This window comes from Hylobates moloch, unplaced genomic scaffold (assembly GCF_009828535.3).
Source record: "Hylobates moloch isolate HMO894 unplaced genomic scaffold, HMol_V3 SCAFFOLD_18, whole genome shotgun sequence".
Lineage (NCBI taxonomy): Eukaryota > Metazoa > Chordata > Mammalia > Primates > Hylobatidae > Hylobates > Hylobates moloch.
In genome coordinates this window covers 6,894,977-6,917,837 of record NW_026652293.1, presented here as the reverse complement: position 1 = coordinate 6,917,837, position 22,861 = coordinate 6,894,977, and the positions used below count along the sequence as shown (strand labels likewise).

Here is a 22,861-nt window from a genome sequence, read left to right as displayed (position 1 = left end):
TCCCCATCTGGGACCCAGTGGCCCTAAAATAGTACTATTTCCCAGCCCTGGGGGATGAGGGACAGGCCAAGAGAGTCTATCGCCCAAATCAATAATAATGATGATAACAGCAGTGATTATAGTTTCCAAACTTACAACACTTCGTCTGCTCAACCCTTCCCGCTTCTTTTAAAGTAATCATACAAGAAAATATACCAGCAGAAGAATAGCTTCTCACTGGACTTTCCTGACTCTAGGACTCAGCATAAGTCACTTTGGAACACCTTTGTTTTGTTCCCGATTCTGCCTCTAATTGCTGAGTGACCTTTGCCAGATCACTTCATCCTGTAGGTCTGCAGGATTGTTTGTTCCATCAGAGGACAGTGCCAAATGGTCCCCAAGCTTCTTTCAGTTCTAGGATTCTGTGTTTTGGTTGAGCACTGTATTAGTTTCTGACAGCTGCTATAACAAATTAACACAAGTTTAGTGGCTTAAGAAAACAGAAATGTATGCTCTTTCTCTTCTGGAGACCAGAAGCCTGAAATCAAGGTGCCAGCAGGGCCACCCTGCAGGCTCTAGACGATAATCCGTTGCTTGCCTCTTCTAGCTTCTGGTTGCTGCTGACATTCTTTGGTGTTCTTTGGCATGTAGCTGTGTCACTCAACCTCTGCCTTCATAGTCACATTGGCTTCTGTGTATGTCTCAAATAACTCTCCATTTCTCTGTTATATGGATGGCATTGAGGGCCCACCCAGCTAATCCAAGATGATGTCCTCATCTCAAGATCCTGAACTTCATCACATCTACAAAGACTCTTTTCCAAATAAGGTCACATTTCTAGGCTCCAGAGATGGAGACATAGACAAACCTTGAGAAGGGGGGACAGTGGTTGTTTCTCGGCCTACCGACCATGACCAGCTCAAGGTCCAGAGAGATTTGAGACATGTAGGAGTGTGCACCCCTGTTCCCCAAGGGCAAGTAGTCCAACTGAGGAGTCATCACTCACATGCAACACTGTCAAGGAACAACACAAGCCAGGAAGTAGCAAGCATAGAGAGCCTGTGTAGCCTTGGGGAAAGAGCAGGGCCTCTGGACCTCGATGCCCTGGGTTCATATCCAACTCTTACCACCTGCCAGCCAGGGAAACTTGAACAAATTATTTAATGTCTCTGGGGAAAATTATACTTACTGTATAGGTATGTTATAAAGATTAAGTATAGGCCAGGTTCAGTGGTTCACACCTCTAGTCCCAGCACTTTGGGAGGCCGAGGTGGGAGGATCACTTGAGGTCAGGAGTTGGAGAATAGCCTGGGCCAGATAGCAAGACCCTGTCTCTACAAAAACAAAAAAATTAGCCAGGTGTGGTGGCACATCCCTGTAGTCCCAGCTACTTGGGAGGCTGAGGTGGGAGGATTGCTTGAACCCAGGAGTTGCAGTCTGAAATTAGCTATGATTGCACCATTGCACTCCAGCCTGGGTGACAGAACAAGACCCTATCTCCCCAAAATAAAAATCTAAAAAAAGATTAGCTATAATATGTTCAGTGACTAGCATCTAATAGGTGCTTATAATTCAGCATCAAATAAATGGGACAGCAAAAGGCAAGTGTGTGTGTGTGTATGTGTGTGTGTGTGTGTGTGTGCATACATGTCTGACACTGTCTGCTAAGACAGTTTTGGAGACTACTAGGAGCATGTACCAGAACATGATGGAGTAACTAGAGTGATTCTCCACTGAATGATGAAGGACTAAGAACAGAAAAGTGAAATGACTTGCTCCAGTTTGCAAAGGAGGTCATCACACAGATGGGTCTAGAACCAAGGTTTTCCAGAAAGCATTTTCCTCCACTTCTCAAAACTTTTGCTGTCAGGATGAATTTTTTGGATGATATTTCTACAGACAGCAAGGGACATCCATTTACACCCTTGGTTTAGCCAGAGAATATTGGATATGACCAAGCCCACAGGCTCACACAAATCCAACCCTTCAGGCTGTCATTAGCTTGATGCTCCACGACCATGGATTGACACAATCACCAACAGAGAAAGGGAAGCTAGATAGCCCTTCTTCACTCTCCACTGCTCAGCAGGCATCCCTCCACATGGATGGTTCCTTTGAGTGTGGCTTTTGCCATAAAAATGAGGTAAGAGGGACAGAGGAAATGCTGTTTACTGCCAACTCTCTGCTCCTATGTACAGATCTTCACCTGAGTCAATGTTTAATCCCTGACTGGAGTCAATGTTTAATCCCAGGCCAGCCAGCCCTGCAATCCAGCATTCCTCATCTAGCCTAAAATACAGAGTCATTTTAGAATCAACCACCGAAGAATAAAATTGTGACTGAATCTGACAAAGCTAAATAGACTGTCCCCCCTTTTTAGAGGATACTGGCTGTTTGGAATTATTCATGCTACCTGTTCCCATTAGCAGATAGTGGTATGGTGTTTGCTGACCCTAGCTGTCACTCAGTGGCAGGAGCACAGTGTTTATTCTTCCTGTTTCAGTTCTTCCTTTTGGGCTGGGGGAGAAGAGCATTGGGTGGAGACCACTGCCCTTGTTACACAGCTGGCAATGCTGCTGGCTGGCAACATGCTTCCTTGTGAAGCCACTACTTGGAATCCCACTAGAGGAGCTGGAACTTGAAAGCTCCAGTTGGCTGCATTTAGGCATGTTTTCTGGGAGTTTCTGAGCCCAGATTTATGTTCAAAGGCCTAAACCTGTTCCCAGGTGAGTCTCCCTATTAAGGGGCAGGTGGGAGAGGGAAGAGTTCATTAGAAAGACCCTGACTATTGGTGATTCTCTAGGGGCTTCCTAGAGTCCTTCCTAAGGAGCTCGGGGCATATGGCATCTACAAATGGGCAGCATTGTGTCAATTCTAAGAACAACCTTAATCAGGGAAGTCAAAGGTTGGCAAGCTGGGTGGTAGCATGCAGGGACGTGAAGAGGGAAGGAAGGCCACGGTCAGATTAGCAGCTCTAGTCTTCAGTTGGTGTTGGAGAGGTGACTCACTGGACAAACGTGTGCATGCAATGCTCAAATCTTTTCACTTTCCTCTGTGAACACACTGAGGCACCTCCTTCTCCTTGACCACCTGCCTCACTGTGTCACTGCCCTGATGTCCCATTCTTCACCTGTTTTCCTAGCTCAGCTGCCTCCCAGTCAGAAAGTGAAAACAACATTTCTTCTGGGGCTTCCAGAGTGGGGAGGTTGTTGGTACCCTTTCTTATTTTGGCTGGTGAAGGAGTGAAGGTGGAAACTGTGGTAAGAGCCCCCTGAGATTGCCTGTGTCCAGCCCTGAGGAGCCTGCCGTGGGAAGTGGGGAGTGAGGTGGAACATAAAAGGCCCTGGAGGCTGGGCGTGGTGGCCCACACCTGTAATCCCAGCACTTCAGGAGGCCAAGGGAAGTGATCACTTGAGGCCAGGAGTTCGAGACCAGCCTGGCCAACAAATACTCTACTAAAAATACAAAAGTTAACCAGGCATGCTGGTGTGCTTCTGTAATCCCAGCTACTCAGGTGGCTGAGGTAGGAGGACTGCTTGAACCCTGGAGGTGGAGGTTGCAGTGAGCAAAGATTGTGCCACTGCACTCCAGCCTGGGGGAGGGAGTGAGAGTCTGTCTCAAAAATAAATAAATAAATAAAAATAATTAAAAAAAAAAAAAAAAGAAAGAAAAAGGCCCTGGAAATGGAAAGTCAGCCATAGTCCAAAAGCTCTCTCAATTCTTCTTTGGGCCTAGTCCCTACACTCCAAAGAGCTTTGATTCTCTGTTTCTGAGAGGCAGGGACATATGGGCAAACCTTTTTTGAGGTTACCCAACCATTGTCCTATGTGCTGTTACCTCCACACCCGGGCTAGGGAGAAGCGGAAGGAGGAAGATTTTTGGAGTAGACATCCAAAGTCAATAGGTGGAGTGTCAGGTGACAGGGCCCAGCCCCTCTCATAAGCCACTGGGGTCCTCCTGAAGACTTGCTGTTTCCTTGTTCCTGGTCTGAGCCTGGCTCTTGGCCCAAGGCTTGCCTGACAGGCAGCGATTGGAAAAATAGCCCCTGTAATCCCCTGCAGCTTGTGTTCATCTGAGCCTCAATGTTCCCGTCTCTAGAATGGGAGTATGTTTCTTTTTGGTGGCGTATATTGTAATTAATTTGTAGTTGTCTGTACTCCACTGGCAGAGGTAGGGAAGGAAAGTGCTGACCCCATAAAATGTTTAGATTAGTTGCATTTACTAATCAGTCTGATCTTCCCATGCCAGGCCCTAAAGAAGCCACATTCTGAATTCTTTTTCTTGAACTCTTGTCTGAAATGAAACACAGTATCTTCAGACAAATTAGAGCATTCTGAAAAAACCTTTGGACACAGTAGTCCTAGCTTTCTTCCTCTTCTCTAAAGTACTCGAGGTTAGGAAGCCAGAAGTTTGCCACTCAGGGAAAGAAGTAGCCTTTGTTTGACCCTCTATGCTCACAGCAGAACTGGTAGATCTGGATAGAGGTAGCAAATAAGTGAGCAGTGGGAACAAGGCCAGAGGTTGGCAGAGGCAGAACATAGAAGAGTTCAGATCCTACTCAGCAAATGTGTGTATTTTTGTTGTTGTTGTTTGTAGAGATGAGGTCTTACTATGTTGCCCAGGCTGGTCTCAAACTCCTGGCATCAAGTGATCCTCCTGCCTCGGGCTCCCACAGTGCTGGGATTACAGGCATGAGCCACGGTGCCTGGCTTCAATCAATGTGTTTGATGCAATGCATCCAGGAGGCAAACAGTGATCTGCAGGCCGGGGGCATTGGCACTGGTGATCGCCACATGCCTCTAGAGGTGCAGCATGGGGTTCTCTCCTGAGGCTGCCGCTTCTCTGCTGCCCACATGGGTTTCAGCTGGCCCCTTAGAGACTAGGCAGTAGGATGACAGCTCATCATACTGCTGACAGTGAAGGGACCAGGCTGGCCCGGGAAGGCCAGCACCTGTAAACCAAGCTGCGTCACCGTATGAAAAATGAAGAGCTTGGTGGTGTTGGACCCTGAATGCAGGGTTTGTTTCTTTCTGAGGAGAATCTCCATTCTCCATTCCACGTTAGTCAGGCTTTCAGCTCTGGGATATCTGTACCAGGGGAGCACAATAAAATAACCTGTGTCTACTTGGCTGAAGTGTGTTATGGGTCTCTCTGTGGAGGCATCTTCCTCTAGGGTCTGACTGAGGCTGTTATTAAACTGATTTTTTATGTCTCAGACCACAGTGGGCTATCGGAGGAGAGGAATAAACCTCCAACGTGTTAGCAGAGAGCCCTCAGAAGTTGGCTTAGAGTCATGCATTTGCCCCGAGCAACCTGAGCCTGATGGACATCCCCGCAAATAAAGATCTGAGCTCCTTTTATACATATGTCAGCAAGGACCTCAGGGCTGGTCCTGAATTTTTAGCTCTAGTTCCGGCTCTCTGAACTTTTTTTTTTTTAATGCCTCATTAGGCCAGGGTTGTAATAAACTAGTTAGGTGACTAAAGAGAACCAATTCCTGGAAATGATTACGAAACCTTCCATGCATGAGCCTAAGAAAGAGAGAGAGAGAGGGAGAGAGAGAGAGAGAGAAAGAAAGAAAGAAGCAAACCTTTAGAGCTTTACACAGGAAGGGACCTGACCAGACACTCAGACTATACATGCAAGCAAGGGGGAAGACAGGGGACACAAAGATCGAGAATGCAGCTGTAGAGGTGGGCTGCTTTGCATGAAGTCCCAGGGTGCCCTTTCCCAAGTAGTGTAACTTAACTTATCTGGTCCTCAGTTTTCCCATCTGTGAAATGGGAGTGATCACACCTACCATACAGAAATGTTACCATAACTGTGATACACAATGTGAAAACACCTAGGATAGTGCCTGCTGTGCAGAAACACGTTAACAAGCAGTAGCAGCATTAATAAGTAACAGGGTAAAGAGAACTGCAGAATTGCGCCCTAACCTGAGAATCTGCTTGATCTTGTGAAAATCGATGGCCTCCCTGCATCCTTGATTAGATTCTAATCCTACGTTAGAAATCTCCAGGGAGGCTTCCCTGATTCTGGCCTTGAGATAGATGTTTGCCTGCCCCTCATCTTAGTGGTATAGGCATCATACTAGCTGGAGTTATAAGATGAAAAACAAAAGCACTGACAATACCAAGTGGTGGAGGTGGCCTCCTCTGCCAATTTGGCCTCTGGCCCTTTAAATCAACCCTCCTGGCTACTCCATGGATCAGTTAGCCCATAAAGGAGAGCTGTAAACACCTGGGGCTTCCCCGCTTCTCTCCCTGAAAGTTCTTACTCAGATCTTATCTCTGCCCCCTCCAAACTCTTGGCCCTGGGACTCTAATCTGGCTCTGCCCTGGCCCTTTGAACTCTTACCAGCTCCACCACTGGTGGAGCTTAACTTTCTCCATAACGGCCTCCCTGCTAGAAACGCTCCTGGCTCTAGCCACGTGGCCAACACTCTTGCTGGGCTGGTTGTCTCCTCCCTCCCCTTCTTCCCCTAAGATGGAGTAGTCAGACAGAACATTCTAGCTGCTGAATTCCACAATGAAAGTATCAGAGCCCTTCGGAGGAAGGAGAGGTCCTGGAGAAAGGTGGTCAGGGAAGCCCTTGAGGAAGAATAGGATCTGATCTCCAGATACGAGTGGGAACAAGAGAGTCCTGTACAATTTCATGGCTTAGTCCAGGGATTGACAGATTCTAGCTCAAGGGCCAAATCCAGTCTCCCTCCTGTTTTGGGAAATAAAGTTTTGTTGGAACACAGCTGCGGTCATTTGTTTCTGGATTGCCTGGCTGCTTTTGTGCTGCAATGGCAGAACCGAGTAGTTGCCACAGAGACTGTATGGCCTGCAAAGCCTAAAATATTTACCAAGTGGCCCTTTCTAAAGAGTTGGCCAACCCCTGGTTTGGTGCATCAGGCTTCCCCAAACAGTGATGTGAGGAACTCCAGCCCCTTGAGACTGCTTCAATGAAACACAATAATGCAACACATCTGGGAAACACACATAATGTCCCCATCCTGAGTTGTGAAACACCAAGGTGTTTCACAATACATCTTCATATAGCAAAGGCTCCAAAAGATCCTGCATAGAAGAATGTGGTTTCCCAGCATTTCCAAAACTTCATTAATCTACAAAACCTCCTTTTCCTCGGAACACCTTTTCACATCCTGAGAATCTAGCATTAAAAACAGTCTGGGTGCTGGGCCCAGCCCTGCCACAAATGAGCACCAATTCCTGGAAATGATCATGAAATCTTCCATGCACGAGCCTAAGAGAGAGAGAGAAAGAAGCGAGCCTTTAGAGCTTTACACAAGAAAGGACCTGACCAGATACCTAGATCATAAATCCAAGCAAGGGGCACAGCGATCCAGAACATAGCTGTGGAGGTGGGCTGCTCCAAGTGGCCTTTGCTGAAGTACACATCTTGCAGAGCCTGCTCCCTCATTGGTTGAATGGGTTCCGTGATGTCTGTCCTATCTCCATTACAGGATTTTTTGGGGCAAGTCATTGAGAAAGTCAACAGGAAAATAGTCTCAAGGGACGACTGTGGTATCCTTGATTTTTGACAATGAGTTTTGCTTTGGCACAATGCTCAGCAATAGTGAAGTGAAAAAGGCCCTGAACCAAGGTCATGAGTTCTCTCTGCTAGTCCTCACAGTGCTATAACTAACTGGGTTAACTGGGTGACTTTAAACAAGCGCCCCCCACCTGTACCCTTAACCCTGCTGGGCCTCATGTCCCTCTCTTCTAGAATGAGGGTATTAGACTAATCTCTAAAGATCTGTTAGCTCTGAAATTCTGCGATTCCATGTGGTTAGATGTGTGCAACTTCCCTACTTATCCAAAACAACAGGTTTCTCTCACAAGCCATGAAACCGGCATCTCCTTCGTTTTCCTGGTACAGTGTCTGTGTTCAGAACCAGGTATGAGGAAGTATTACTGAAGGATTTCTGTGCTGCTGACAGCTTAGAAGGCAGGACTAAGCCTTCTGGAAATGTCTACCTGGCAATTCTCACCTCGATATTGGTGCCTATCTTTCCTTTCTGCCTCCACCACTCAGACTGTTCCATCCAACAATGGAGCCCAGACAGTTTGCCAACAGATCTAGCAAAAGAAAAGAGTAGATGTGATTTCTGGAAAGGCAGTGGGGCCTAGGGTGGAGCGAAAGTTCCCTGACAGGCATGAGGTGATGTAGTTACAGGGCAGAATCCACATAAAATTCCTCTCTTTTGTCTCCCACCTCACCCCCAAAAACCATCTTCCAGCTTTGCCAACAGTCCTCCATATCGAGGATTTATAAGCAGCTGAACAAGAGGGGCTTTATGAAGAAGGCGAGAATCTACTGAAAATACCCTGCTCCTCCATGAATGTAGGAAAATCCCAGAAAATCTTGGCCGGGTCAAGAGGTCTATGGCACAATGAGCCTGGGTCCAAATGGGGCGGGATGATGTGAGGAATGGGTGTTTGCCCTTTTGGTCTCAGTGTAGAAACCAGTTTCCTGTGGGGTCATCTAGGGGACTCCCAAAAGGAGGGACGGAAGCCAGGGGGACCCAGAGTTCTTGCAGAGGCAGGGTGCCCAGAGGCCACTGAGACCCCAAGTCAGTCAATCAGCCACAGGTATTTATTGGGGTCCTACTGAGTTGGAAGTTCTCTGGGGAACATCATGAGACAGATAAAATGCAATTACTGCCCTAAAGGAGCTTAGAATCTACTTGAGAAGGCAAGGCTGGTACACTTAAATATACTTAAATGTGAGTGGGAGGCTGAGGTGCTAACAGTAGTCAGAAAAGGGGACCCCAGTAAGGGCTGGGAGTGATGATAGCGAATTTGTCACTTTCCACACTGATTGGAAGCCTCTTCTATTTTCAAACATTCAGGAATGGAAATTTCACACTTTTCCTAGGTGACCTCTTCCAGTGTTTCGTACACTGTTCTTGAAGTCTCCTTTGAGTCATCTTGTCACCTTTGGACGTGGATAATGCTTGACTTTCTTGGGCCCAAAGACAGCCAGCCTTTCTTCCATGGGTGGAGCACTGGCTGCATCAGCTTGTCTTCCCACAGGTGGAGGAAGGATGATGGAAAGAGGCTGGGGTCCTGAAGGCCTTTGATCTTGGTCCTTCTCCCATGGTAACTAAGCAGTTCATCTTTCTGTCCCTCGGGGTCCTGCATTCCTCTCTGGAGCAGTCAGGCTGGCCCCAGCAGGAAGAGAGTCATCCTGGAGCATCTTTCTTTCCACATGGGGCAGCTGGTCTGGTTGGGGGTTCACTTCCAGAAAATGTGTCATCTGAATTAGGGTGACCCTTTCTGCCTCCTGAGCTGCAGAGACACAGAGCAGACTGTGAGGGTTCTGGGTAAGGAAAGTACTGACTTTGATTTCCTAAGAACCACTCCCACCCACTGCAAGTTTTCAAGAACTTTCTGACACAGAAGCAAAGGAGCCCTAGTTGGCTAGGCTAAGCCAGCCCAGCCCCTGATAGGGCTCGGACTTTGGGGCCTGGGTCTGAGAACCTAAGCCTCCTCCACTTGCTGCCAGAAAATCTCACCCTTTCTTCACTAGGTCTACATATCATAGAGCCCTCACTTTAAGAGTACTTAAACCTGGGCATGTTGCTCTCAGAGAATTTTAGCAGGGCCTTGCAGAAGGGGGAAAAATGCGAGGTTTGATCCCAGGTCTGGGCTCTGCACTCCTGCTCTCTGCTGCGAGGGTTGCTTATGGGGCTTATGGTTAACATAGGCACCACAGCCTTTGTAATCCTCCAGGAGCTTCTCCTTATGCTCTGGGTTGCCATTGACACATAAGTACAGAGATAATTTCTAATTTTATTGATTAAAAACCAAGGCAGTTTGGGCAGAGTGGCTCACGCCTATAATCCCAGCAATTTGGGAGGCCAAGGATCACTTGATGTCAGGAGTTCAACACCATTCTGGCCAACACGGTGAAACCCCATCTCTACTAAAAATACAAAAATTAGCCAGGCATGATGATACATGCCTGTAGTGCTAGCTACTTGGGAGGCTGAGGCAGGAAAATTGCTTGAATCTGGGAGGTGGAGGTTGTAGTGAGCTGAGATCACACCATTGCACTCCAGCCTGGATGACAGAGCAAGGCTCCGTCTAAAAGAAAGAAAGAAAGAAAGAAAAAGAAAGAAAGAAAGAAAGAAAGAAAGAAAGAAAGAAAGAAAGAAAGAAAGAAAGAAGGAGAAAGAAAGAAAGAAAGAAAAGAAACCAAGGCCAAGAGTGGTTAAATGGCTCAGCCTAGAATTTAGCTCTTCTACATTGAAAAGTCTTGGCAGGACTCTACCCCTACCCAGCCCTGAGGGTGTCAGGTGGGAACCAGAACTCTTCTATCTAGCCTTGGGGCTACTCAACTCACAGGTCCTCCTTCTCTGGAGCTTCCTTTGCAATAGAACCAGAGCCATAAGCATAAACAGGGCCATCATGGTAGAGACAGGAGCCAGGGTCCGAGAGCTGCTTTCATCTTCTGGAAAAGTACTAGAGTGGGGATGGAAAGAGCACAGGGGAGAGGAGGTTGGAGTTGGGCAGAAGATTAAAGACCATTTGCCCACATCCTTATTTTACAGATGGGGGAGCTGAGGCCAAAGCAAATGGGCAGCCCTGGTTCCCATGGCAGGTTAGTGGCAGAGCTGGGACTAGAATCTCTGTCTTCAGGCTTCCAAGCCCAAATCCTTTTCCCTCTTCCACCCGTCTGTGTGTGGGCCCTGCGATGACTCCCAGTGAAAAAGAGGACTAGGTGGGAGCCAGCGACTCCAGCCTCAGCACTGGGCTCTGCCACAGCCTTTCCTTGTGGCTTCAGTGCATCACCCCCTCTCTCCAGAGCGCCTATTCTTTATCTTTAAAAACAGAAAGTCCTAATGAAGTTTCCAGCCTAAATATTGTCCTTCTATCATTTAGATATCACTTGAAAACCACATGGAAGTACTCAGGGAGCGTTCTCACAGCAAGGCCCCTTGAGTGAGGGAGGGCATCTGATGTGTATGTCACTGTCTTGAGGGTACAAAGGGAGAGAAGTGAGCAGAGGGAGAGGGGCCTCGCTTGCATACCAGGGATGAGGCAGATGTGGGGCCCTCTGACTGGGAGAAGGTGCCTGGGGTTACCTCTTCACGGAGGACTCCTTGCCAGGGGGACTCCAGGGTCCTACTGCCGGGGCCTGGCTCAGCGTTGCTTGGGGACCTCTGTCTCCAGTGGCAGCATCTAGGTCCCCTGCAGCGCTTCCTTCCCCAGATGCTGCCTCCATGCTGGTCCACACATCTGCAGCTGGAGTTCCCAAGATCCACATATCTGAAGCTGGAGTTCCCAAGGTCCACATGCCTGCAGCTGGAGTTGTTTCTCCAATGGAGCCCAGAGATTGTTGCTTAGAAACTGGCGTTGCTTGTGGGAGGATTTCCCAGGCCAAAGTTTCTGAGACCAGAGCTGGTGGCCTAATGGTTCCTGGGACCTTTTTGGCTGCATCAAGAGCTATCCTGACCCCCTCTGTGTCCTCCCTTGGCCTATCAGCCTTGGTAGTTGTCATCTCCCTCCTGTCCTTGCTGGCTTTAGCCCTGTTTGTTACCAAGCTTTTGGTGCCCTCCCAAACACCTTCTGTTGTATTGGACATGCTTCCGCTTTTTGAAGCTGGACTCTCTGGAATGGGAGCTGGTACTTTGACAGAACCCTCCACCCAGCTGCCTGTCCCTGGAGCTGCTGGCCTCGTTGCTCCTGGGGTTTGTCTTCCCTCAGCTGAAGCTGTAGTCATGCTGGTTCCTGGCGTTGAAGCAACTGTGTCCCATGCTGTCCCCTGTCCTAAGGTCTGGGTGGTTCCTGGGGTCCATCTGTTGGCCACTGGAGACGCCGTTCCATAGGATCTCATGGTGAGCTCCCCAGCAGCTGGAGTGGCTGTGGGGAGGGTGCTGGAGGGACCTGTGTGGACAGCAGAGGGAGGCCACATGGGAAGGCTGGCAGGCCTCCTACCGGATTTGGCAAAGGACACCAGGTTTAAAATGTCTGCTAAGTGGAATGCAACCTCACTAAGAGATGCCATCTTTGACCAGTAGGTTGGATAAAATAAAAAATAGGAAAATTTTTCATTCTCCAGTTTGTGGCAAACATTCTCTAGTCTGTGGCAGACACTGACGTGTTATGCTCCTATTTCCTTCTCCCATGCCCACATATTTTCTATCCAGCTGTCTTGAATCGCCAAGCTGTTTTCTCCAGAGGCCCACCGCCCAGCAGGTATTGCTCTTCAAAAAAGATAAAAGAAACACTCCACTTCTAGCAGAGCAGCCAGTTGCATCAGGTGACTGGAGAGCAGCATCTAATAGAACTAACCTGCTTTCAGGCTGCATCCTGTCATGCTGTCTCCTCTGCCAAGTGGCCTTTCACAGCCTGGATGCCCTTCCTATGCTCTGGGTGCCTGACTTGGGATCAACAACCAGAATCTGCCGCGGAGGGCCTAGGCCTGGGAGCTGTCAGATGTCTGCTGAGGGGCTCAGCAAGAGTCTGTGTGAAGGACAGCCCAGTTGCAATTCTTCTGCCCTGCCTGTCACACCTCCTCTGCAGTGCTGCCGCTTCTCTGCATGTCTGAACATGCAGCTATCAGGATCCTAAGAAGCCACATTATCCCATTCTTGGAGCCATCTCCAAATATATATTTCATGACATTTGGGGGACTCAGGTGGGAGAGTGTACACGCATTCACTGGGGAAGTTTTTCCTAAAATCTCCCTTTCTTTTGAAGGCAGCCTTCTTCTGAAATGAAAGCCTGCTTCTTAACGTCTTTGCCTTACCCCAGCTTTTCATTGTCACTTCCCTAATGTTTCAAGCCCTTCTAGGTCTCTGAGGCTTCTCTCCCACTTTCTCCTTCCTAGAATGTGCTTCACCAAGCTTGGCCCATCAGCCGTCAGCTCATACCTGCAGAGATGGTCAGATTCATGCTTAAGAACAGCATGTTGTTTTCACTTCCAATGCCGCAGAGGTAGCATCCAATGTCATCCGGGGACAGTTGGGACAGCCTCACCACAAACAAGCCTCTCTGTGGAAAGTCTGTGAGGGCCACACGGTCACGATAGCGATGGTGAGTGTAGTGGTTGGTGGACACAATGGTCTGGCAGATCCATCTTGGGGGCCCCAGACGGCACCAGTACTTCCTCTGGTGCCTGTTGACAGATGAGGGGGCATAATGGCACTGGATGGTGACAGCTCCTCCAGGCTCCCCTGACACCAGCCTTGAGCCCTTCAATGCATTTGGAGCTGCAGACAGAGAAGGAAGTCAAAGGAGAGGGAGTGGTGAGCATAGTCACTGTTTGGGGAGTCATGAGCTCTGAACTCTGCCAGAATTAGGGGTCAAGTCAGAAAACGCCACTGTGAACATGGAGCAGAATCAATATAAAAATAGCAGAACTCAGCCATTGGGAAAGCAGATGTTGTCCCAAGGTATGGAAGATGAAAATGTAATCATAATCTTACCCACCCAGATAAGCTAACACTTATCCTGAGCTATCCTGGTCCATCCAGAGCCTGGGTTCCCCTGTGCTCCAAGGCAGATGTTTAAAAAGATGCCATCTAAGCACACATAAGAGGGCTGAGGCAACATCTGACACTCACTCACTCAGTCACTCCTCACTGTAGATTTAGACAACACAGTCCAAACCATGCCACCAATGATAACATTAAATGGTAATTTATCACTAAAAGACAAAAATATTCACAATTATAAACAAGGACCCTTTCAGGACAACAGTGATGATTCCCTGACAGAAGGGCTCTGGTTTGCATGGAATGTAAAAGAGAGATGCTAAGCAGTAAGAACATATCAGTGTACCTTTCATCTGCAAAAGACAGGGAGCCCTGAAACACAAGGATCCCGTTCTGCTTGGTGGGTACCTGTTTGGACCACTGGTTGCAAAATTTTTCACACTAGTCACTTTTCCATAGAAACAGAAACAACCAAATGCCACCATATAAGCACAGACGAGCAGTACTGTGAATATGTCTGCTTGGCAACAGACATAAGGACAATTCGTAGTTGAATCGCATATGTGGCCAGCTTCCTGGATGACTTAAATGTGATGGGGTGCAAGCAGAAACAAAGTTCATTCTTTCTCTCACTGCCTCTTCATACCTTCTCCGTGGACATCTCTGATCCTTGATGAAATCTCAGGCACAATCTCATGTACAGTAGCTTTCTTTCATAATTTCTCATGGATAATAAAAAGTCCCGCCTAGTCTAAACTTATACATCCAGTCCAGTCCAATGAGAGATTACAACTCCAATCTCTTGCCCAGTCAAAACCCTTTCCTTTCTCCCAGCTGGGCTTGGAGTCTGTCATGGAGGAGGGGGGCATGGTTGCGGTCTGTTGCTTTGCTCTACCCCTTCCCCTGTTCAAAGCTTCTGTCTGGGGGTCTCTCCAGGGTTGGGCAGAGTGGGGAAAGGAGAGGTGAATGAGACAGTTGTGATTTGCCCTTGGTGCTTTCTGGGCGTGGCAGATGACCAAGGCTGCCTCTTTTTTGCCTACTGATGTATTTTTAGCATATATGGCTGTCGTTCCCTCCTTATGAGAATTGCATGTTCTTCTGCTGGCCATTAGTGGCCACCACCCACAAGCCTATGACTTCTGGCTATCTGCCCTGCTCTGTGGTCATAGTCCCCTCTGGGTGGCCCTCTAGGTGGAGGCCTTGCATTTAACACAGGAAGTACACCTGTGTCCTGCGGTCAGAAGAAACCTGGGACAAAGGGCAAGCTTGTTGAGTGGCTTTCTGGAAGTTCCTTCTCTTACTTGGCTTAAAGTGAGGGGAAAGTGATGTCTCCTGTCCCCTGGGACAAGTGAAGGGGACCACAACACAGGAACATCTCTCCGACACAGCCCTCTCAGTGAGCTCTGCAGCCGCTGATGATTCTCTCCCTCCCTCATTTGGCCTGGACAGCTTCCCGCGGGGCTGTTGCTGGGACCAGCTCTATGGTGTCTTTCTACAGCCCTGTACATGTGGTTCAACATCTTGTGGTAGGATGTGGATGCCTGGCACCTATCAGTTTGTTCTGTCTTTAGGACCTCTGAACCCCAGAAAGTTCAGTTTAATATCCTTGATTTGGTTTGGATGTTTGTCCCCTCCAAATCTCATGTTGAAATGTGATTCCCAACGTTGAGGGTGGGGCCTGGTGGGAAGTGATTGGGTCATGGGGGAGGATCTGTCATGAATGGTTTAGCACCATCCCCTTGGTGCTAAATGAGTTACTTCTTAGTTCACATGAGATCTGGGGCCTCCCCTCACCCCTTCTCTTGCTCCCTCTCTCGCCATGTGCTGTGCTGCTCCTGTTTTGCCTCCCCCATGAGCAAACGCTCCCTAAAGCCTCACCAGAAGTCAAGCAGATACCAGCACCATGCTTCCTGTACAGCCTGCAGAACCATGAGCAAAATTACACTTCTTTTCTTTATAAATTACCCAGTCTCAGGTATTTCTTTATAGCACCGTAAAAATGGCCTAATACAATCTTGTTGCCAGGAACAGTTAAGTAGTTTGTGGGTGCCAGAGCAAAATGAAAATGCAGGACTTCCTGTTCAAAAGTTATTAAGAATTTCAACATGGCAACAGCAGAGCATTAAGCCAAGTACCTTCTGAGTATGCGGTCCTGTGTGACTGCACAGGCCCAGGAAACCTACCCTGCCTATTATGTGTGTATTCAGGTCTAATTGCTGGAAGAGTAGAGGTCATAAATGTTATGGCTGTACTGATACTCACTGTAAGTTTCATTAAACAACACACCCCAAACCATGTCACTAATGGGAAAGTTAAATTACCATTTAAATTTACCGAGTTGTGAATATTTGCAATATTCACAATTACAAACAAGGACCATTTCATGACAATAGTGACGATGCCCTGATAAAGTGTGCATACCCCAGAATTCATGAATTCCCCTCACCTGTATGTGGCACATTTGAGAGGAGCACGGTTCCACTAATCAGCAGGATGGGGTGATCTGACTTCACAGTAGAAAGCTGATTAAGAATCCTTAATCAACCCTTGCAAATGCACATAATTTTTTATTAATACCAAAGTTAAGAACCAATACCTTAAGGCTTCATTTGATCACAAATCAGTAGCTTTTTGTTATATATAATAATTAAGGTTTGGGAAATTTTATATTAACTACCGTAAGAATTCAAGACCAGGCCAGCATTTTAGGGTTAACGTGTGCCCACTTGGGGGCCCCGATGCCAATTCTCTGCCCATCCATGGAGGTGGGTGCCCTGGCTCTCATCCCCTCATTGTTACTCAGCAATTGTCTATTGCTATGGCTTCCATTAGGAGAGGCTAGGGCTGCCTATAGCTGTAGGGAGTCTGACTTGGTCTGAGAGAGCCTGAGAGGTCTGAGGTCCATGGTGGAACAAAGGGAGGGTAGGGGTTGTACCTGCAAAGGAGCTCTCCTCCCTCCAGCAGAGAGGCGAGGAAGGCGTGAGTGTTCCCATGGCCCGGAGATGGGTCCTGGAGGGGAGAGAGCCCTCCCACAGCCTTCTCGGATGGGGTCTTTTTTGTGGAAGGGCGAAAGAGGAACCTGCAGCAAAGGGAGGAGATGGGTCATCAGGGGGCCATCCATGTGTCCACAAAGGCACCCACAGAGGAAGAAGCAAACAGCCAGTTCCAAACCCCTGCCAGGCCAGATAGCTCCAGGCCATCCATCAAGTAAGAGCTGCCTGCCCTCCTGCAGCTTCTCCCTCCCACTGCTACCACCTTGCTGGGGTCTCAAGCAGCAGCTGCCTAGATGGGGAGGAGAGAGGCGTAGAGAAGAAGGAAGGCAGCAACCACACCCACTTCCTGGACTGCAGGCCTTGAGGGGATGAGGGAGTATGCCTTTAAATGAAGATTAAAGTGCTGACCAAAGTATTTAACTGGAAACTTTAAATGATCAAATTTAGAATGTTTGAGACTTAAAGCAATTAACTTAGGACTATTACTTAGCAGAAAAATCATGGGCCTGCCTGAGTTGACATTTACTGAAAAATTTTAAAAGGGACAGCAGGAGATTAAAGAGGTGGTGTGATTTTATCACGCAGAGTGCTTACTCAAATATTGGCTACATTTTTTGTTTTTGTTTTTGTTTTGAGATGGAGTCTCTCTCTGTTGCCCAGGCTGGAGTGCAGTGGCGCAATCTCAGCTCACTGCAACCTCTGCCCCCAGGGTTCAAGCGATTCTTCTGCCTCAGCCTCCCGAGTAGCTGGGACTACAGGTGCATGCCACCAGGCCCGGCTAATTTTTGTATTTTTAGTAGAGACAGGGTTTCACCATGTTGGTCAGGCTGGTCTCGAACTCCTGACCTCGTGATCTGCCTGCCTCAGCCTCCCAAAGTGCTGGGAGTACAGGTGTGAGCCACCACGTCCGACCTTATTGGCTACCTTTGATTCATTAAAATTCTGATTTGTTTTTAAGCTAGTTGTTAATCCTTTTTTGATATTATGATAGAATTTCCATTCATTCATTAATTTATTCAGTCATTATTTATTAAGCATCTACTTGGGACTAGATTCTAGGTACTGGGTACTCTTGGCGCATACTCACTATATTCCTCAATGGTTCCCTATTACCATCAGAATAAAATCTACTACAGCATGGAGATGGAGCCATTTGTCAACTGAGCATGTTTTATACCTGGACAATTTTCCCATACCAGCCTGTGAGGACCTTTAGGGCAGCCTGGAAGACTCAGGTCTGGTTTTGTAAGCCCTGAACCTGGGCTGGGTTTGGGACTCACCTTGTAGCAGGCACAGTATGAGGAAGAGGGGCATTTTCCATCCCGCCCTCCTGTTGGTGACCTGCAAAAAACACTCTAAATGAAAAGAGGCCTGAGAGAAGCTGGGTGAGGGTGGTGGGACTTGAGAGAACAAGCATCTTCTCGCTTCGGGATCTCGGTTTGCTCGGTGCAGGGGCTGGGTTGCAGATATCTGAGAGTAAGACAAGCACTTCCCTCCCTGAGAAAGCATGACTTTATCCTCACACTCCTAAGCATGCACATTTTGGTCATGTCCACGAGGCCAAAATGTCCCTTACCCTTGAGGGTTCTGTGTTCAGAAGAGGTGAAACTCCCTCTGTAGGATTCTAGCCTGGGCACCCACTTGCCAGCCTGGAGCTCTGAGTTTGTGGGGAGCACCGTGTAGTGGAAAGGCCACGTTTGAAGTCCAAACTCTAGTTGGAATTGTGGGACCTTGGAAGGTTAGTCTCAGGGATTTGATTCCTCTTCAGGAGAATGAAGGAATCTGCATGGGGTTGTTGTTACACAACTTACGTGAGATTGTGGTAAAGTGCCAGCAATGAGCCTGGAGTAGTCCACTTCTGTTCCTCTCCTCACCACTTCCTGTTTGGAGAAGGGGAATTGGTTTTTTCAGGGGAGGATTTCTGTTTCACTGTTAGTATGCCTCTGGTTATTAACAAGGAGTTAAAAATTAAATCTCAGACCAAGTAGCTTTCTGCACTAGGGTGCTATTCTGTTTCTTCTCCACAACTTCTAGAAAGCCCTCTCTGTCCTCCCATCCACACTGACCTTTACCCCACTCTGGTATCTCCCACTGGCCTGGGGAGCTTCAAGAGGGGATGGCTTTGTATTTCATCCCTCTACCATCATGCTCTGAAAGGGGATCTATCACATTGTAGATGTGAAATGCACAGCTATTGTGAACAGTAACCCTCCTCTTTTAATGGACACCATACTGATCACTACTCAATGGTCTTTTACCACTTGCTGATGAAAAAGACAGAGATTGTGGCCCGGTGCAGTGGCTCATGCCTGTAATCCCAGCACTTTGGGAGGCCGAGGCGGGTGGATCACGAAGTTAGGAGTTCAAGACCAGCCTGACCAACATGGTGAAACCCCATCTTTACTAAAAAACACAAAAATTAGCCCGACGTGGTGGCACGCGCCTGTAATCCCAGCTACTGAGGAGACTGAGGCAGTAGAATTGCTTGAACCCGGAAGGTGGAGGTCGCAGTGAGCCCATGCCACTGCACTCTCACTTGGGTGACAGAGCAAGACTCTGTCTCAACAACAACAACAAAAGAAGACAGAGATTGTACATCACACTTCTCTTGCATTCCCCAGAGGGTATTCATGGATGCTTTTTGATTGATTAAAAATCTACTCTTTGAATCTATCTATTACTTCTGTTTCTGGGACCTATAGATTTTTTTAAAAAGCAAACTAAAGTTAGCCATTGAGTTTTTCTTCCTATCCTAATATGTTCCTCACTACTGTTAAGGACAGGTGCTAATAGTCAGTGGTTTGGCCCATGGGCAGAAACCCCCTCACTCCCCAAACAGTTTAAGCCATGCAAAGCCACTGGCCAGTTTGGGACACAGGCTGTGCAGGAGGGAATCACAAAGAGGAAAACAGGGAATAGGGGAAAAGAGAAGGCAGAGGAAGTAGGAGAACAGGGAGAGAAAAGGAGAGGTAGGAGGTGAAAGAAGGGAAAAGGGAAGAGAGAAGACAGAAGAGAAAAGTAGAGAGTCCATGGGGTGGCCCTGAGCTTGTTTTCCTGCAACTAGACTTGGCAAGTTGTCCCCTCAACTTGGCTCTGCCCAACCCTCTCCACTAAGACCTTTCCCTGCTCTATCCAGTTTGAGCCACAAGAATGGCCAGATCTTTAAAAGTCCATAGGCTCTTTATGCAGCTTTCTGTGCCTTCCCTCTAGCAAGTCCCCTAGCTTGGGCACTGCGATGGCAGTCTCAGACCTTTCCCTGCCTTACAAAGCTTCCTGTCCCCACCTGGAGACTCTCCCAGGGTGTTCCTGCACCTAACTCGTAATTTGATTAATATTCACCAAGTTCTGGCTGATTCTGGGGCTGGTACCTAGACTCCCCCTGGGCAAATTTTTCTAAAGCATTAAGTGCTGATGCAGCACATGTTGGGGCCAAAGTCTCCGCATCATACCATCCAGTTCCTCTGAAGCCACCGGTGCAGCAATCTCTGGGCTTCAGGAAGAAAAGCCGGCTCCGTGGGGGCAATGAGGAAGCAGGAGTATGAGATAAAATGTTTCCAGGGAGTTATCAGCATTGATTGGAGGCTGGAAGGATAATATTCAACGGAATGTCTCCAAGTCACCCTCTCTGCCAATGACCTTCAGAAATCCTTTCTCCAGGAGACAGGGGGCCATAATTCAGTAGCCTGGGGCCACAGGTTTCTGTTACTGCACACTGCATTTTAGGGGATGAGACCACATGAGGGGACTCTCTTGTCCCTCTCGTCCTGCTGGGAAGGGCATGCACCTCATCTCAGCTTCAGCACAGGCTGCTGCGTGACTTCCCAGATGCCTACTGGCCTTCCGAGCCCCAGCTCACTCCTATCCCCTCCCCACATCCGCTGGGCAGCAGATAAGAAGGGAAGGAGTCAGTTTGGTGTAGAGGAGAGAGCACAGAACCAGGACTCAGGAGGGGCTGCAGCAGCCTCAGTCTGCTGCAATAACTTGGCCAATGTTCTGTTCCTCTCCTCTACAAAAGAAGAGCTTTGACCGCATGTTCTCCGTGTTTCTTCTCTTTCTAACGTTTTTTGGTTCTAAATTACCCAGTACTTCTAAGGAACCATGCACTCTGGTGGGTGTGAGCAGAATAATAGGGAGCTGAGAGGGAGCCCCTATGTTCTGGACTCTAGAACCCTTACCTGGCCTCCTGGGAAGGAGCCCACCTGCTCTGGGAAGGGCACTGAGGAGCATGTGTGACAGCTATGGCTACAGTTCACCCCCCACATTCAGAGGCAAGATCCCAACCTCCAGGAGAAAGCCTCATTTCACCTTTTGTTCTCCGGGCTTCACTGTGGCCTCTCCATCCATCTCAGTCTGGAAACAAGATTCAGGTGGACTTTTCTTCTCCTTATGAGATGCAGGTGTTTGGACGTCTTCCAGTTGCTCTTCTTTAAACCTGGAGACTGAGAAGTCAAGGTGGTATTTTGGAAAGCAGATGGAGCCAGCAACAGAAGGTCGGGGTGCAAGGCGTAGCTCTGCCACTCACCTCAAGTCACTTCTCTTTGGATTTTATTATTTATAAGAGGAAGCCAGTCCTAATCCCTTGTCGTTCTTACTGTCACTTATTCCTGAAGAACTTTTCCAGGGGTGGTAACAGTAGCTTCAAGAAAGAAAACACTGATCCATGTCCTTCCTCCTCTTGTGTCCCCTTCAGGGGTCTCAGACTATTTAGGGTGCCTTAGCTTACCAGCCCATTCAGGCATCTCCCAGACAAGTGATGCAACAACTTGGGCAGGAGGGCAGGGAAAATTCAAAATTCAGAAGAGGAATTCCCCTGCCATTTGGCTGGCAGCTGGTGCCCTCCAGCTGACCTGGCCCCTCCAACTCTCATAGAGAAGCACTTTGGGCAGCTTGGGTCACTGACTTCAGAGTTGCATGAGCTGGTGGTTACTAATTCACGTCCCTGACAAAGCATAATACAGTAAATTAGATGATCTTCATGGAAAGAGGACACTGAGAAGTGTGGCTTACCCAAATAGATGACACACTTGAAAAATACCCTAATATTTCCCTTTGGAAAATAGTTTATGGGTTTTTTTTTCCTTGTAAAATATGTGATCTTCCAATCTCTGTTGGTCTCAAACTTGTACAGCTGAAGCATTCAACAATGAATGGGCACAAGGGGATGGGGGGTGCTGCAAACTGTAATTAGGGACCTTCACTAGGACCCCTGATAGATATGATAATATGGCACCTCTGAGCCAATTACAAAGGGCAACTCTTCCTTAAGAATAAATTCAGTTGGTATATTGTTGTGTAGTTTGCTGTAGCCATAGATGGCAGCATGTATTCTCCATGCATTTCCCCTTCCAAATTTGAAGGCAGATTGAGGGTAGAAATTGAGTCACTGAAAGCAATAGAAGAGGAAGAGAAAAACTCTATGGGGTGCTTGGAGTTTGGCCGTGACTGGACAACAGTGCATAGTGTGTGCTGGTAACTGTGTGCACAGCTGTGTGTGCTGCTCTCCCAGGACTTGGTCAGCAGCTTCCAGTGCTAGAGCTCCAGATCTTCACCTCCATCTATAGCCTCTCATATTAGTTAAAATACATCTACAATGTGAATGATATCTCCTTAGTAATGGCGCTCTTGAGCAGTGCACAACCTGAAGAACTGTATACAGTGGGCTTGCCTTCCGAGACTGCTTTCCAGAAATGAGTGACCTTCATGTAGGTGGTAGAGAGGTAGCTAATGCCTGGCTAGATTCTCCCCTTCCCCTCCTCATGGAGCAGTATAGCGTCATGTTTGATCACGTAGATTCTGGAGTCAGACTCCCCCCTCCTCTCAGTTACGATCTCAGTTCTACTTTTTACTGGGAAAATGACATGGGTCAGGTTACTTTTTCTCTTTAAACCTAGTTTTCTTAATCTATTAAACAGGAGAAAATAGCACCTAACTCATAAAGTTATTATGTGGATCAAATGTGATAATCCATATAATTCAAAGTTCTTAGCATGCAGTTAATTTTCATTAAACATTAGCTGAGAATATTATTAGCTTGGCTTGTAGCAAAGGAAGCAGGTGTTTTATCATGATCAAACTCTAAAAAAAAAAATCCCTTCGATGGTTTTCATCTATTCAAGGGTCCCCTCCCTCCCTCCCTTCCTTCCTTCTTTTTCCTTTCCATTATTTTGGCATTTGAAAGATAAAAAATTCATCAATTTGTCTAAGGACACTTCTGAATTAAATTTATATTCTTAAGTAAACATTTGTCAAAGTTTCACCATTTTGTAAATGTTGCTGCCATTTGCATCCTTAAGGTCATATTTTTCTGTTTTATCTACTTCTGAACACTTTGAAGATTTTTTGATTACAGAAAACAAAAATTATAGTAAAGTACAATTAATTGTAATGCACTGGTCCAGTTTCCAGAGCACTTTCTCAGAGCCATGATGTCCCT

General features: G+C 47.6%; 1 protein-coding gene across 2 annotated transcripts; it reads right to left on the bottom strand.

Moving 5' to 3' along the window:
* Positions 1-8,568: 8,568 nt before the first annotated feature.
* FCAMR (Fc alpha and mu receptor) lies at positions 8,569-21,107 on the bottom strand. Of its 2 annotated transcripts, XM_032136640.2 has the most exons (8): positions 20,734-21,107; positions 18,240-18,308; positions 17,709-17,769; positions 16,371-16,514; positions 12,872-13,210; positions 11,081-11,882; positions 10,339-10,457; positions 8,569-9,281 (listed from the first exon to the last, which is right to left on the bottom strand). In XM_032136640.2, exons 1-8 carry the CDS (start codon positions 20,770-20,772, stop codon positions 9,106-9,108), a joined length of 1,749 nt encoding a protein of 582 aa, XP_031992531.1. In that variant the 5' UTR covers positions 20,773-21,107; the 3' UTR covers positions 8,569-9,105. The 2 variants fall into 2 exon arrangements, with proteins under 2 accessions (XP_031992531.1, XP_031992532.1); XM_032136641.1 differs by lacking the exons at positions 8,569-9,281; positions 11,081-11,882 and having other exon boundaries at positions 10,402-10,457; positions 20,734-20,772.
* Positions 21,108-22,861: the final 1,754 nt, after the last annotated feature.

Coding starts and splice junctions, on each gene's coding strand:
- FCAMR (XM_032136640.2), bottom strand. CDS start 20,772: ATGGATGGAGAGGCCACAGTGAAGCCCGGAGAACAAAAG. Junction 17,770..18,239: donor GCACTTTACCACAATCTCAC/GTAAGTTGTGTA, acceptor TGTTTTTTGCAG/GTCACCAACAGGAGGGCGGG. Junction 13,211..16,370: donor GGAGGAGAGCTCCTTTGCAG/GTACAACCCCTA, acceptor CTCTGTCTGCAG/CTCCAAATGCATTGAAGGGC.